Source organism: Doryrhamphus excisus, chromosome 19, assembly GCF_030265055.1.
Source record: "Doryrhamphus excisus isolate RoL2022-K1 chromosome 19, RoL_Dexc_1.0, whole genome shotgun sequence".
Classification (NCBI taxonomy): domain Eukaryota; kingdom Metazoa; phylum Chordata; class Actinopteri; order Syngnathiformes; family Syngnathidae; genus Doryrhamphus; species Doryrhamphus excisus.
The window spans coordinates 14,538,106-14,553,490 of NC_080484.1; the positions used below are offsets into that span (position 1 = coordinate 14,538,106).

Here is a 15,385-nt window from a genome sequence, read left to right on the forward strand (position 1 = left end):
ATGTAGAGAGGCCATTCTAAGAGGTCGCTGTCCCCTGAATGGGGGGCCTCGCCACGCCGGGCTGTGACAGCCTTCATAGCGGATTCTATCTTTGCAGGTGATTCATTGTGTCTTTGCAAAGTGAGCGTTAGCGGCTGAAGGCCGGTAATGGCGTATTGTGCCTGATACCAAAGGACGGCGAGGCTGGCCATTAGCGCCACGCTGATGTCCACTCATCAGGAATAACAATGAGCCAAATGAATACACTTTGCTGTATTACCGCTTTGTGCTACCTTTTTCCTTCAGTCCTGCAGGGCTTATTAGCCATCTTTCCTTGGAAAGGCAGAACAAATGATATCAGAGGACAAAAGTGCTTTGAGGATTTAAAGACATTTTCCTACTTTTCATTTCCCCTCCTTAAAAAAGACCTTTTTACCTGAGGCGTCACGTCTAATTTGCTGAATGTCTTTGCTTTTTTGCGTGACGAGAGACGGGTTCAAAAGCGAAGAAAGACTTTTTTGCGGCCGCGCGCCATTAAGCAAGGTTAATTGTATTTTTTGGAGCTTTGTGTCGCCACGCAGTCAACCTTCAGGAGGGAAATTGAAACGGCGGCGTGGTCTGGAGGAGACAATGCAAAACTCCTGTGGCGGCTGCTATACCGGCCCGCTACCCCGGATTGTATCGGATCAGATCTTCATCATATAAGAGTCCGCCTCAGGCAGCAAACGAGCATATGCATCTTTTTCAGAAATAGCGGCGTTTGTCATGGTGTGGGTTCTTCATCAACTATATGTTTTATTTACCTTGGGTGTGCCGTTTAGTCATGGCTTCTCGTACTTTTGACATCATTTGTCAAAGCCAAATATGCGTACAAAGTTTTATTACAATGTAAACAATCAATACCTGATGAAATAAAATAGTATAATATCTCTAAATAAATATAGAGAGCAGTCTCACTTGTCTCACTGTTAGCGCCGTTAGCGCTTCCATCTCACGTTCACCACGACTACATACAGTAAACATGGTGGATAGCATCTTTATCCAGCAACCTTTATACCGTCTTTTTTGGCTCGTCACTCCCGCTATGCAGCCTCTCCTCCGTATCTCCACGGGGATCTACGATCGCTCCGCGTAGCCAAGGGGCAGCTAGCAGCTGCGCCCGAGTGTAAACAATGGAGCGAGCGGCAAGCTACAAATGTAACAAGGTGAAAATCCATAGCCTCGCACTTGCTTAAGGGCTCGCTACGGCACCGTAAACAATAAGAAAGTCATCAATAAAGCGCTATTAAACCCTTAAAAACGCCACAGAAGATACAGAGCTGCTTTAAGTAGCTTGCGCTCGGGCGGCGCCATTTTGAAACATGAGACCTCCACATCAAGTCCAGTCTATATCCATATCGACCATATGCTTGGTTTTCATATGGTGCATAAAATAAATATATATATAGCACCCCTATAGTCACCTTTACACTCATATTACCCAATATAGTAGACATCATAAGACATAGAAAACCTGTTTACCACCTTGTAAATACACTTTGTAACATGACTAGAGCCCTCTAGACATCACATAGCACCCCTATAGTCACCTTTACATTCCTATTACCCAATATAGTAGACATCATAAGAGAAAATAAGACATACCAAAGCAGTTTACCACCTTCTAAATACACTTTTTAACATGACTAGAGCCCTCTAGACATGCCATAGCACCCCTATAGTCACCTTTACATTCCTATTACCCAATATAGTAGACATCATAAGAGAAAATAAGACATACCAAAGCAGTTTACCACCTTCTAAATACACTTTTTAACATGACTAGAGCCCTCTAGACATGCCATAGCACCCCTATAGTCACCTTTACACTCCTGTTACCCAATATAGTAGGCATAATAAGAGAAAATAAGACATACAAAACCTGTTTATCACCTTCTAAATACACTTTTTAACATGATTAGAGCCCTCTAGACATGAAATAACACCCCTATAGTCACCTTTACACTCCTGTTACCCAATATATATCCATATTTTGAAAATAATCACTCATGGAGCCACTCTAATAAGTCATTATTATTTTGGAAAAGGCAAGTCGTTCCAGAAATGAAGCCAAATAAATCAAATCTAAAATGTCCACTCGTTGATTCATGGATTGATCCAGTATAGGACATTTATATTTATTTATTGATTGTCCTTGTCAGTTCATCACATGCTACATTGTACAATTGTATTTTTATTGTATAAAATGAATAGCACTGTCATGGGCGCCCGTGTGCCACAAGGTTTACTCGCACCACAGTTTGACCAACACTGAATCACATCACAAGTATTATAAAATGCCAGCATAGTGGCTGATAAGCATTGAAAAACCATATTGTTGATACAAGTGATGAAGCGGGCATACATTGTGGTTGTCTACGCCGTGCATGAGCGGGATTTATGCGTTTTTAAAGTAGAGGCTTCAAGGAAGGAGGACTCCTGATGATGACCTGAACATCTTGATTCCTCTACGCTTGAATGAAATCATTCTGAAACACGCCTGAGAGGACACGTTACACCTGTCAGTCCTGGCTCAGGGCAATATGCTGCATGCTTTTATGAATTTGACTTAAGTCAATTTTATGCTGTTGTTTTTAAATGTTTTTTTTTTTTGTTCAATTCCACCCTCAGCCATCTCTGTGTGGAGTCTCCCCGTGCATGCGTTGTTTTTTTTTTTTCCGGGTACTCCGGGTATTTCCTCCCACATTCCAAAAAACATGCTAGCTTCATTGTCCATAGGTATGAATGTGAGTGTGAATGGTTGTTTGTCTATATGTGCCCTGTGATTGGCTGGCCACCAGTCCAGAGTGTACCCCGCCTCTCGCTCCAAGACAGCTGGGGTAGGCTCCAGCACCCCTGCAACCCTCATGAGGATAAGCGGTAGAAAATGAATGAATGTTTTTAATTTTAATCATTTTAATATTTGGACTTTATCCTTATAAAAGTACTGCGGATTTTTCAGTTGTGTGAAATTATATTACTTCAAGACATCTGGGGTAGGCTCCAGCACCTTTGCAACCCTCGTGAGGATAAGCAGTAGAAAATGAATGAATGAATTTACATTCCTCAATATTTTGACTGTATTCCCATGATAGTGTAACTTTTTTTCCCAACCTTTTTTCTTCCATATTTAGATTAACTCATTAGATTAACTTTTTCTTTTAATATTTTGACTTTATCCTTATAAAAGTACTGCTGATTTTTCAGTTGTGTGAAATTATATTACTTCAAGACAGCTGGGGTAGGCTCCAGCACCCCTGCAACCCTCGTGAGGATAAGCGATAGAAAATGAATGAATGAATTTACATTCCTCAGTATTTTGACTGTATTCCCATGATAATGTAACTTTTTTTTCCCAACCTTTTTTCTTCCATATTTAGATTAACTCATTAGATTAACTTTTTCTTTTAATATTTTGACTTTATCCTTTATAAAAGTACTGCTGATTTTTCAGTTGTGTGAAATTATATTACTTCAACGGACTGTGGGAAATAAAAAAAAAAAACATTTGTGGCCTTCAAATGGCCCCCAGGCCGCTCTTTTGACACCCGCATGTAAAGCATCCACTTACCATTACAGAGGGGGTGGGGCATTGCTGCCCCTTATTTGTGTTTGTTGATATATTGAAGGTTGTTGTCAGTACAGGAAGAGACGTTTTAGCGAACATCCTCTCTGCGCCGATGGTGTGAAACCTTAGCGAGGGGAAGGAAGACTCACATGCTCAAGCATATGGTCTTTCCGATGATGCTCACATGTCCTCGGACCACCCGCGGACAGCTTCCACATGTTGGGCGTGGCAGTGCTGGCACGCTGGATGTCCAAATAAATGAGGGTTAGATGGTATGCATGCTTTAGAAATGATGGCGGCCATCATGGGTCGTGTTTTAAAGATGTTCATGATGGATATGTTCATGATCGGTGATGATCGTTCATGCAGATATGGCTCCTAGCGGCTGCTTGGACCTATTGTGATGCCGTGACGTGATGGTTACCATTGCCATCAGGCTTTTTAGTCGACTTTTGTTTTTACCTACCATGCTTTGACTTACAATAGCAGCCCTAAAAATAGTTTTGTTGTCATGAATCCAACCTTTTCCTCAACATTTCTTAGCGGGTTGTCTCGGCACCGGGTCCTGGAAGATGGAAGTGACAGCTCACACCATCCGTCTGCAAGGACGACGCTCGCATTTACTCTACGTGCTCCGAGAGCGATGGCCGCCCAGCTCGACGGCGATGGAGAGAAATGGAGTCAATCGGCGCCGTTGCTCACTCTCAATTCCCCCGTGTGTGTACATCATTCACTGGCGGGAAATGTTCATGAGCGATATGGCGCTCTGAGACGTTACCCTTTGAGCACACAGAGGTCCTACGGTGTACTTACTTACAGTGTTGTCTTCAATGACACTGGGAAATCTCAGATCTCTCGCCTTCTGCTTTCAAATGTACCCCAATTAGGTAAATCCCTCTGTAGATGGAGGTAGGTATGGTAGATGGAGGTAGATACTAGGTTGGTACTTAGGTACAGTATATCAGTAGATAGGTAGATACTAGGTCGGTACTTAGGTACAGTATGTAGTTAGATGGGTAGATACTAGGTCGGTACTTAGGTACAGTATGTCGGTAGATACTAGGACGGTACTTAGGTACAGTATGTCGGTAGATGGGTAGATACTAGGTCGGTACATAAGTACAGTATATCAGTAGATAGGTAGATACTAGGTCAGTACTTAGGTACAGCATGTCGGTAGATAGGTAGATACTAGGTCTGTACTTAGGTACAGTATGTAGTTAGATGGGTAGATACTAGGTCAGTACTTAGGTACAGTATGTCGGTAGACGGGTAGATACTAGGTCAGTACTTAGGTACAGTATGTAGTTAGATGAGTAGATACTAGGTCGGTACTTAGGTACAGTATGTCAGTTGATGGGTAGATACTAGGTCGGTATTGGGTACAGTATGTCGGTAGACGGGTAGATACTAGGTCGGTACTTGGGTACAGTATGTCGGTAGACGGGTAGATACTAGGTCAGTACTGAAAGGGTAGGTAGGTAGGCAGGTAGGAAGATAGGTGGAAATGAAGATACGTAGGTAGGTAGTTAAATGGGTACAGTATGTAAATAGATACGGATGGATATATAAGTAGGAAGGTTAACAGATGAATAGATGGGTATGTAGGTAGTTTTGTGCATGGATGGATATGCGGGTAGTTTTGTGCAAAGGTAAATAGTTGAAAAGATGGGTATGTAGGTGGCATTCTGCAAAGGTAAATAGATGAATAGATGGGTATGTAGATGGTATTCTGTAAAGGTAAATACATGAATAGATGGGTATGTAGATGGTATTCTGTAAAGGTAAATACATGAATAGATGGGTATGGAGGTGGTATTCTGCAAAGGTAAATATATGAATAGATGGGTATGTAGGTGGTATTCTATAAAGGTAAACGGATGAATAGATGGGTATGTAGGTGGTATTCTGTAAAGGTAAATAGATGAATAGATGGGTATGTAGTTGGTATTCTGCAAAGGTACATAGATGAATAGATGGGTATGTAGGTGGTATTCTGCAAAGGTAAATAGATGAATAGATGGGTATGCAGGTAGTTTTGTGCATAGATGAATAGAAAAATATGGAAGTTGTTTTGTGCATAGATGAATAGATAGGTATGTAGGTAGTAATACATAGGTAAGTAGATGATTAGTTAAGCACTTTGGCATGTCTTCTGCCCCGTGGTGTCTGTCGACGTGAAACAATTTTGTGGATGTGATGACATCTTCATTCTCGAAAAAGAAATCAAGAACTTGGCTAGACTTTTTTTTTTCTAGTACAACTTGTGGCCTCTTTTCTTCTTTTTTCACATTCAGTCTGACAGTTTGGATTCGAATTTCTCGGCAAGCGTGCATCTCATTTCGCTGTGCGTGTGCGTGTGCATGTGGGTGAGCGTGGGAGGAAGAGCGAGGAAGCAGGAGTGAAGGTAGCGAGCGAGAAGGTAGTAGGTAGCGAGATCACATATACAGTATTACATGATTTCTAGTCACATGTACAGTGGAGGGATACTGTGTGTGTGTGTGTGTGTGTGTGTGTGTGTGTGTGTGAGACCACTGAGGTTTGTGTGTACCTCCTACCTTTTAGCAGAGTCCAGATGTGGTCCATCTCAAGTAGCCTTCCTGCAATTTGAAGCAAGTTTGACGAGCAGAGTGGGATCACAGCAGATGCGTTTCGGGCATATTTGCAGATGGTGCTCCACATTTTTTTTCCCTTTGCGTTGTCTTCCAAAGTTTAGGTAGAAAAAAAAAGGGGGGGGGGCACACCAGTGAAGTTGAGTACTGTATCGAGCTTGTCGCTGACGGTTGCTTTTGGAAGTCCCAGTGCTGGTTACCTTGGCAACGCTATTTCCTCTGTTCTCCCAACAGTCATCATGTGTTTATTAATTCATCCTCTGCTCCTGTTGCCAATCAAGTAGCTCACATTTCAACATGGCGTCCACCTGGAAGCGTCCTCTTTTGTCACAACCCTTTGGGTTTTTGGTGGTAGTTGTAAGCCGAGGAAGAAAAAAGTAGTTCATGTTTTCTATCGCCTCTCCAACAGGACAATTTTGACTCAGAAAATGTTCATTTCCTTCACAGCAACAGGTCGGAAATTACAGGTAGGTAGGTAGCTAGGTAGGTACGTAGATAGGTAGGTAGATGGCCATGTGGTCAAATATATACGTATGTAGATAGGTAGGTAGATGGCCATGTGGTCAAATATATACATATGTAGATAGGTAGGTAGATGGCCATGTGGTCAAATAAATACGTATGTAAGTAGGTAAGTAGATGGCCATGTGGTCAAATATATACGTATGTAAGTAGGTAAGTAGATGGCCATGTGGTCAAATATATACGTATGTAGATAGGTAGGTAGATGGCCATGTGGTCAAATATATAGATAGGTATGTAGATAGGTAGGTAGATGGCCATGTGGTCAAATATATAGGTATGTAGATGGGTAGGTAGATGGCCATGTGGGCAAATATATACGTATGTATGTATGTAGGTATGTAGGTAGATGGCCATGTGGTCAAATATATACGTATGTATGTAGGTAGGTAGGTAGGTAGGTAGGTAGATGGCCATGTGGTCAAATATATACGTATGTAGGTTGGTAGGTAGGTAGGTCGCTGGTCATGTGGTCAAATATATACGTATGTAGATAGGTAGGTAGATGGCCATGTGGTCAAATATATACGTATGTAGGTAAGTAGGTAGATGGCCATGTGGTCAAATATATAGGTAGGTAGATATGTAGGTAGATGGCCATGTGGTCAAATATATACGTATGTAGATAGGTAGGTAGATGGCCATGTGGTCAAATATATACGTATGTATGTAGGTAGGTAGGTAGGTAGATGGCCATGTGGTCAAATATATACGTATGTAGGTAGGTAGGTAGATGGCAATGTGGTCAAATATATACGTATGTAAGTAAGTAAGTAGATGGCAATGTGGTCAAATATATACGTATGTAAGTAAGTAAGTAGATGGCCATGTGGTCAAATATATACGTATGTAAGTAAGTAAGTAGATGGCCATGTGGTCAAATATATATGTATGTAAGTAGGTAAGTAGATGGCCATGTGGTCAAATATATACGTCTGTAGGTAGGTAGGTAGGTAGATGGCCATGTGGTCAAATATATAGGTACTACTAGCCAACTGCTTCCCTTTTCTTTACGGATCACGCTGTAGATTGCAGAAAAAAGCTGACGTTGTTATGATGTAATTATAGCAGTACCAAAAGTGTCTTATACCGAGGTGATGGGCGAACATCAATAAAGGAAGTATTTGTAAGTATGACTTACGCTACTTGGATAAAACTGTAATAGTACTAAGCTGTCCATGTACATCAATCGTAAGGTGGTTGTTCGAGAGCAAAGTGGAGCTCAGGTGCGTGAGGAGGATCCTTGGCTGATGATTGCGTTCCTGTTTGTGGAGTGATGTGAGCTGGACTCGTTTCTTGCCGCCCCTTCTAGCCGGGGCACGCGGCCGTGAGCCCAGAGAGGTCAAGCCGGGTCAGGCTCCCCGGCCTGTTTACAGGTTTTATTGTCGCAGTGGATGAGCCTCCCACGGGGGCTCACACCGCCACATTCAAACACACACACACACACACACACTGCAGCTGTAGAGGAGGTTGCTATGGCAACAGTTTGCCCTGCCTCTCTGCACACCTTTCCTGTCCAATGTATGCATATAGATAGAACATATACAACAGTGGAACATATCCAGCAGGAACGTAAAGGTGTATTTATTTGTCTTTGTCCTTTTCCTCGCCAGCATTTGTCTGAGCTGCTGGCCACCGTTCGCCTGCCCTTCATCCACCCGTCCTACCTGCTCAACGTGGTGGACAACGAGGAGCTCATCAAGTCGTCTGAGGCGTGCAGAGACCTCGTCAACGAGGCCAAGCGCTACCACATGCTACCCCACGCCCGCCAGGAGATGCAGACCCCCAGGACCAGACCCAGGCTCTCTGCAGGTAACCATCTCCACCCACCTACTCTACTCATCCATCTATGTGTCTACTTAATAGCTTAATTGCTCTCTAATTACCCACGTACATACCCATCTAACTAGCTATCTACCAACCCAGCTATCTCTACTCACCTACCTGCAGTATATATCTACTTCCATACCTCTCTACATACCCATCTAACTAGCTATCTATCTACCTCCCCACCTACCTATGTATCTACTTCCATACCTATCTAACTACCTACATACATACCCATCTAATTATCTATCTACCTACCCACCTATCTATGTATCTACTTCCATACCTCTCTAACTACCCACATACATACCCATCTAACTATCTATCTATCTACCCACCTATCTATGTATCTACTTCCATACCTATCTAACTACCCACATACATACCCATCTATATATCTACCTACCCACCTACCTATGTATCTACTTCTATACCTCTCTAACTACCCACATACACACCCATCTAATTATCTATCTACCTACCCACCTATCTATGTATCTACTTCCATACCTCTCTAACTGCCCACATACATACCCATCTAGCTATCTATCTACCTACCCACCTATCTATGTATCTACTTCCATACCTCTCTAACTACCCACATACATACCCATCTAATTATCTATCTACCTACCCACCTATCTATGTATCTACTTCTATACCTCTCTAACTACCCACATACACACCCATCTAATTATCTATCTACCTACCCACCTATCTATGTATCTACTTCCATACCTCTCTAACTACCCACATACATACCCATCTAGCTATCTATCTATCTACCTACCTATGTATCTACTTCCATACCTATCTAACTACCCATATACATACCCATCTAATTATCTATCTACCTACCCACCTACCAATGTATCTACTTCCATACCTCTCTAACTACCCACATACATACCCATCTAACTATCTATCTACCTACCTACCCATCTACCTATGTATCTACTTAAATTGCTCTCTAATTACCCACGTACATACCCATCTAACTAGCTACCTACCAACCCAGCTATCTCTACCCATCTACCTGCAGTATATATCTACTTCCATACCTCTCTAACTACCCACATACATACCCATCTAGCTATCTATCTATCTACCTACCTATGTATCTACTTCCATACCTCTCTAACTACCCACATACATACCCATCTAACTATCTATCTATCTACCAACCCACCTACTCTACCCACTTACCCATGTATCCACTTCCATACCTCTCTAACTACCCACATACTGTACATACCCATCTACCTATGTATCCACCTACCCATCTACCTACTAACCACACATGTAGTCACCTACCAATCTATCTATACCCACCTATGTAGCTGTAGCTGTGTAGGTACACATCTTCCGACTTACCTACCCCCTTATCTACCTCCAAACCTGCCGAAGTACTGCCTGTCATTTATTCATGTACCCATATATCTACCTACTGTATGTATCCATGTACCTCGGCATGCATCATTCATACCCGTATTTGCCAATAGGAGTAAAAGTGTTGTAGTATGTGACATCAAGTTTAGTGTGAAGGTGCACTGACTTTACAAAGTCCACTTGAAGACTCTCTGGATCTAATCCGACACAACCACACACACACACACACACACACACACACACACAAAAGGACCTACACACCTGTGCAACCTCGCCGCCTATGAAGTGTCTCCTCACACACACCAACACACTCCAGCGCTCTGCCGTATAAACAATCATTTTGTGCGTCACGCTGCGGTGACTTCAGCCTCCGTTTGCTTTAACGACTAATAAGCAAACACGCGGGGAGTCGCTTGGTATTTTCATTTAATTGCCTGTAATGACGTCGCTTGAGGCCCACGTGTGCCGGCCCGCCACTAAACCTTTTTAACGGGCGCTTGTGTACGTGGAAAATGACACATAATAGCACATAAATGCTGCTGGGGAGGGGCGCATGCATGATGCATGACATGCCACCTGCTCTGTGTGTGTGTGTGTGTGTGTGTGTGTGTGTGTGTGTGTGTGTGTGTGTGTGTGTGTGTGTGTGTGTGTGTGTGTGTGTGTGTGTGTGTGTGTGTGAGATCCCGTTTTCTCGCTTTATGTGGCACCTAACGTTGTGTCTGTCTTGTTTTAGTCCAGTTTTTCTCTGAGGGAATAATGTACATGCAATGAATTCCATGCGAGCACCAAAACGCCATTTTTGGTAGTCTTATATGCACAAAACAATGTTGCAATGCAATCATCAACAGCATGTTTCATTCATAGTACATACAGTATATCATAAGAAATTATTTTTACACATTTATTATTCGATCATACAATAATGAATATAAGTCATATTCTCATTTTCTGAGAGTGAATTTGAGATTTCAGTTCTACTCGTCAAAAGAAATCACCGTTTTCTACCGCTTATCCTCACAAGTGTTGTGGGGGGTGCTGGAGCCTATCCCAGCTGTCTTGTGGCGAGAGGCGGGGTACACCCTGGACTGGTGGCCAGCCAATCACAGGGCACATATAGACAAACAACCATTCACACTCACATTCATACCTATGGACAATTTGGAGTCGCCAATTAACCTAGCATGTTGGGGTTTTTTTTTCTTTTTTACTTTTAAGGGCCAGTGGCGTCATTAGGCCTGTTTTAAAATTTTCTTAAGCCCCCCTAAATAATTTTATATTTTTTATTGATTTTTTTCATAGATTGTTTTTTTTACATTTTTTTTTTTTTTTTTACAAAAAAAATGTCTAACAAATTTTACATAATAGGTAAAAAAACAGGCTAATACTAGCCTACTACTAGTAGTACTAATAATCATTCATTCATTTTCTACCGCTTATCCTCCCAACGGTCTCGGGGGGTACTGGAGCCTATCCCAGCTGTCTTTGGGCAAGAGGCGAAGTGGGGTACACCCTGGACTGGTGGCCAGCCAATCACAGGGCACATATAGACAAACAACCATTCACACTCACATTCATACCTATGGACAATTTGGAGTGGCCAATTAACCTTTTTTTTTTTTTTTACTTTTAAGGGCCAGTGGCGTCATTAGGCCTATTTAAAAATTTTCTTAAGCCCCCCTAAATAATTTTATATTTTTTATTGATTTTTTTTACATTTTTTTTTTTTTACAAAAAAAATGTCTAATAAATTTTATATAATAGGGCAAAAGCAGGCTAATACTAGCCTACTACTAGTAGTAGTAGTACTAATAATCATTCATTCATTTTCTACCGCTTATCCTCCCAAGGGTCTCGGGGGTATGCTGGAGCCTATCCCAGCTGAGAGGCGGGGTACACCCTGACTGGTGGCCAGCCAATCACAGGGCACATATAGACAAACAACCATTCACACTCACATTCATACCTATGGACAATTTGGAGTCTCCAATTAACCTAGCATGTTTTTGAGAACATGCAAACTCCACACGGAGATGACCGAGGGTGGGATTGAACTCGGGTCTCCTAGCTGTGAGGTCTGCGCGCTAACCACTCGATCACCGTGCAGCCATGAATAATAATGTCATTTTGTGAGCACCTGTGTACCGTGGGCGCATCAGTTGTGTCATTGTTTGGGTACCACACAGCAGGGGGCGCGTTTATGTTTGCAGGATTGACGGTTGGGTCAGTTGAGATGAAGACCGGAAGGAGAGGGCCAGGTGAAAGGGTGTTAGATGATGGCAAATGAAAGGCGGAGTCCTTCAATGTGTGTGTGTGTTGAAGAATGGGGCTAAGCAGATGGGGCGCCACCTGAGCTCTGTTGATAAGACTGTCGAGCGTAAAGGAAAAGAGAACCGCCATCCGTGAAGCACTTCTTGTTGAGTGAAGTATTTGTGTGCATGTGTGTACACGCATGAGGCATACATTGTTTTTGTTTTTACTCTTAGATACATGTAATTATGAATTGAAATTGCCTCTTTTTGTGTTTTCTTTAAGATTTAAATACAATTTAAATACAATACAATGTGGTGTGTTCCCACCATGCTTCCTAAAAGCATGTTTAAGCTAACACGCTTCTAGTGCATCATCTTATTGACACTTTTGGTATGGTCATCACCTTGTACTTCGGTATGAGGTGCATTGTTAAAAAAAAAAAATTAATAAAAAAAAACCTTAAACTGTATTATGGAAAGCAGGAAGTGAACAAATGTAACAAAAATCAAATTTAAAAAAACCTTAAACCCATTATGTCATTGTATGGTCATACCACCTCGTACTTGGGTATGTGATAAAATTAAAAAAAAAAAATTTAATAAATAAAAAAAATTAAAATAAAATAAAAAAGGAAAGCAGGAAGTGAACAAATGTAACAAAAATCAAATTAAAAAAAACCCTTAAACCCATTATGTCATTGTATGGTCATACCACCTCGTACATCGGTACGTGATAAAAATATTTTTTTTAATAAATAAAACAATAAAATAAAATAAAAAAAAGGAAAGCAGGAAGTGAACAAATGTAACAGTTAGTGATTGTAAAAGTACTAGATGGAGGGGTAGGATTTAATAAGCTTTGCTTCTTCCTACTCCTTTTGGACATGATGTGCTATATATATCACTATATTGATGGTTACTATGGTACCCATTATGTCATTTTATGGTCATATCACCTTGTACTTTATGTGACAAAAAATACAAAAAAATTTAAAATATAATAAAATAAAGTTTTTAAAAAACTATATTAGGAAAGCAGGAAGTGAACAAATGTAACAGTTAGTGATTGTAAAAGTACCAGATGGAGGGGTAGGATTTAATAAGCTTTGCTTCTTCCTACTCCTTTTGGACATGTGGAACTGTGAACTGATTATGGGATGCATTCAATTGTAATCTGATGCATGTTCAAATGAAATTAAACGCCATTACCATTACCATTACGTTTGAAAAAAAAATGTAAAAACTACCATCACATAAGCAAACATGGTTCCTGGTCTTAGAAAAAGTGGTACTGTCTCTTTAAGTGCAAGCACTCTGTCCGGACAAGAGGCTTTTCTGCATCTATTTAGCATTTGTTCAAGTGTTTGAACGCTTTGCTCATTTGCTTTATTGGATTTTAATCAAGTGGTCCAAATGTCTGTTCAGCATAGAAATGAGCTGCCGGTACAAAGCAGGAAAAAAAAAAAGTTGCTAGGAATCAACTGAGGAGTGTCGCCATGATTGTGTCCATTAGCTGCTAATTGTTTCATTAGCTGCTGGATGTGCGTGTGATGCGCTGTTGTTAGCGTGCGCAGGAGATCATGTCACCAGCGTTGACGGACAATGTAAGGAGGCTTCCTTGAATTCCAAGCACCGGCTCATAAGCTCCGCTTGCCAGGCATCAGCTGATCACAGCGTGGAATGTAACATCCTCACAGCTTCCAAGGACGCCACCCACCACTTTTGGCCGCCGCCCAATTTACACTTTTATTTTCCTCTCTTGCCGGCTGTGCTGGTCGTACATTTAAGCTGTTAAGACAAAAGCGTCCTAACGTCAGGGCTTTACTTGGTTCTTGTCCAGCTCCGGGTAATTATGTTTCTGTTTCCTGTTTCTCTCCGGGAGTCGATGCGGTGTGGAATCATTTGTGTGGGAATTCTTTACGCTGCAAAAAGACATTTGTCTTAGCCTCAAAGTTTGACTCAATGCTAACTCAAGCGTGCACGTTAGCATGACTGGAGACTAAATGTCTCCGCCAAAACTCTTGGTATTCTCCTCATGGTAGTCATCATCATCATGCATCTAAAACCTCATGGTATTCATCATCATCATATATCTAATACCTCATGGTATTCATCATCATCATATATCGAATACCTCATGGTATTCATCATCATCATGCATCTAATACCTCATGGTATTCATCATCATACATCTGATACCTCATGGTATTCATCATCATCATATAGTATTCATCATCATCATGCATCTGATACCTCATGGTATTCATCATCATCATACATCTAATACCTCATGGTATTCATCATCATCATATATCTAATACCTCATGGTATTCATCATCATCATATATCTAATACCTCATGGTATTCATCATCATGCATTTAATACCTCATGGTATTCATCATCATCATACATCTAATACCTCATGGTATTCATCATCATCATATATCTAATACCTCATGGTATTCATCATCATCATGCATCTAATACTTCATGGTATTCATCATCATGCATCTAATACCTCATGGTATTCGTCATCATGCATGTAATACCTCATGGTATTCATCATCATCATATATCTAATACCTCGTGGTATTCATCATCATCATATATCTAATACCTCATGGTATTCATCATCATCATATATCTAAAACCTCATGGTATTCATCATCATCATACATCTAATACCTCATGGTATTCATCTTCATCATATAGTATTCATCATCATCATATATCTAATACCTCATGGTATTCATCTTCATCATATAGTATTCATCATCATCATACATCTAATACCTCATGGTATTCATCATCATCATACATCTAATACCTCATGGTAGTCATCATCATCATAATGTCATAATGGGGGGGGTTGCATGAAGACACCAACGATGAAGATAACCAAACCGACCCTCGGGTGCCAATAAGCAGTTCTCAGTCAGGTGACCACCGGCAGCCAGACGAGCCTAAGTGGTGTGTTTGTCAGACGAGGGGGGGGGGGGGGACTAATCTTCATGCACTCTGAACGGAGGCCAACAAGCGCTTCATCTCTTTCCTGGATCAATACTCCAGACTCTCCCGATGTCCACGCTCAGTCAGACGTCTTTGGATGGCGGAGCTGACAAAACAACAACACGTCTTTTCTGCTTTTCATCTTAAGCTCTTTTTCTCAAAGCCGCAAACGAGGAAGCTCAAAGACCAA

General features: G+C 41.3%; 1 protein-coding gene across 1 annotated transcript in view; it reads left to right on the plus strand.

Moving 5' to 3' along the window:
• Positions 1-15,385, plus strand: part of LOC131107467 (kelch-like protein 29) — a 117,998-nt gene that overhangs the window by 90,136 nt on the left and 12,477 nt on the right. The window contains exon 10 of the mRNA XM_058057548.1: positions 8,334-8,532. Coding sequence (XP_057913531.1) covers positions 8,334-8,532 — 199 coding nt within the window. The remainder of the gene's footprint in view (positions 1-8,333; positions 8,533-15,385) is intronic.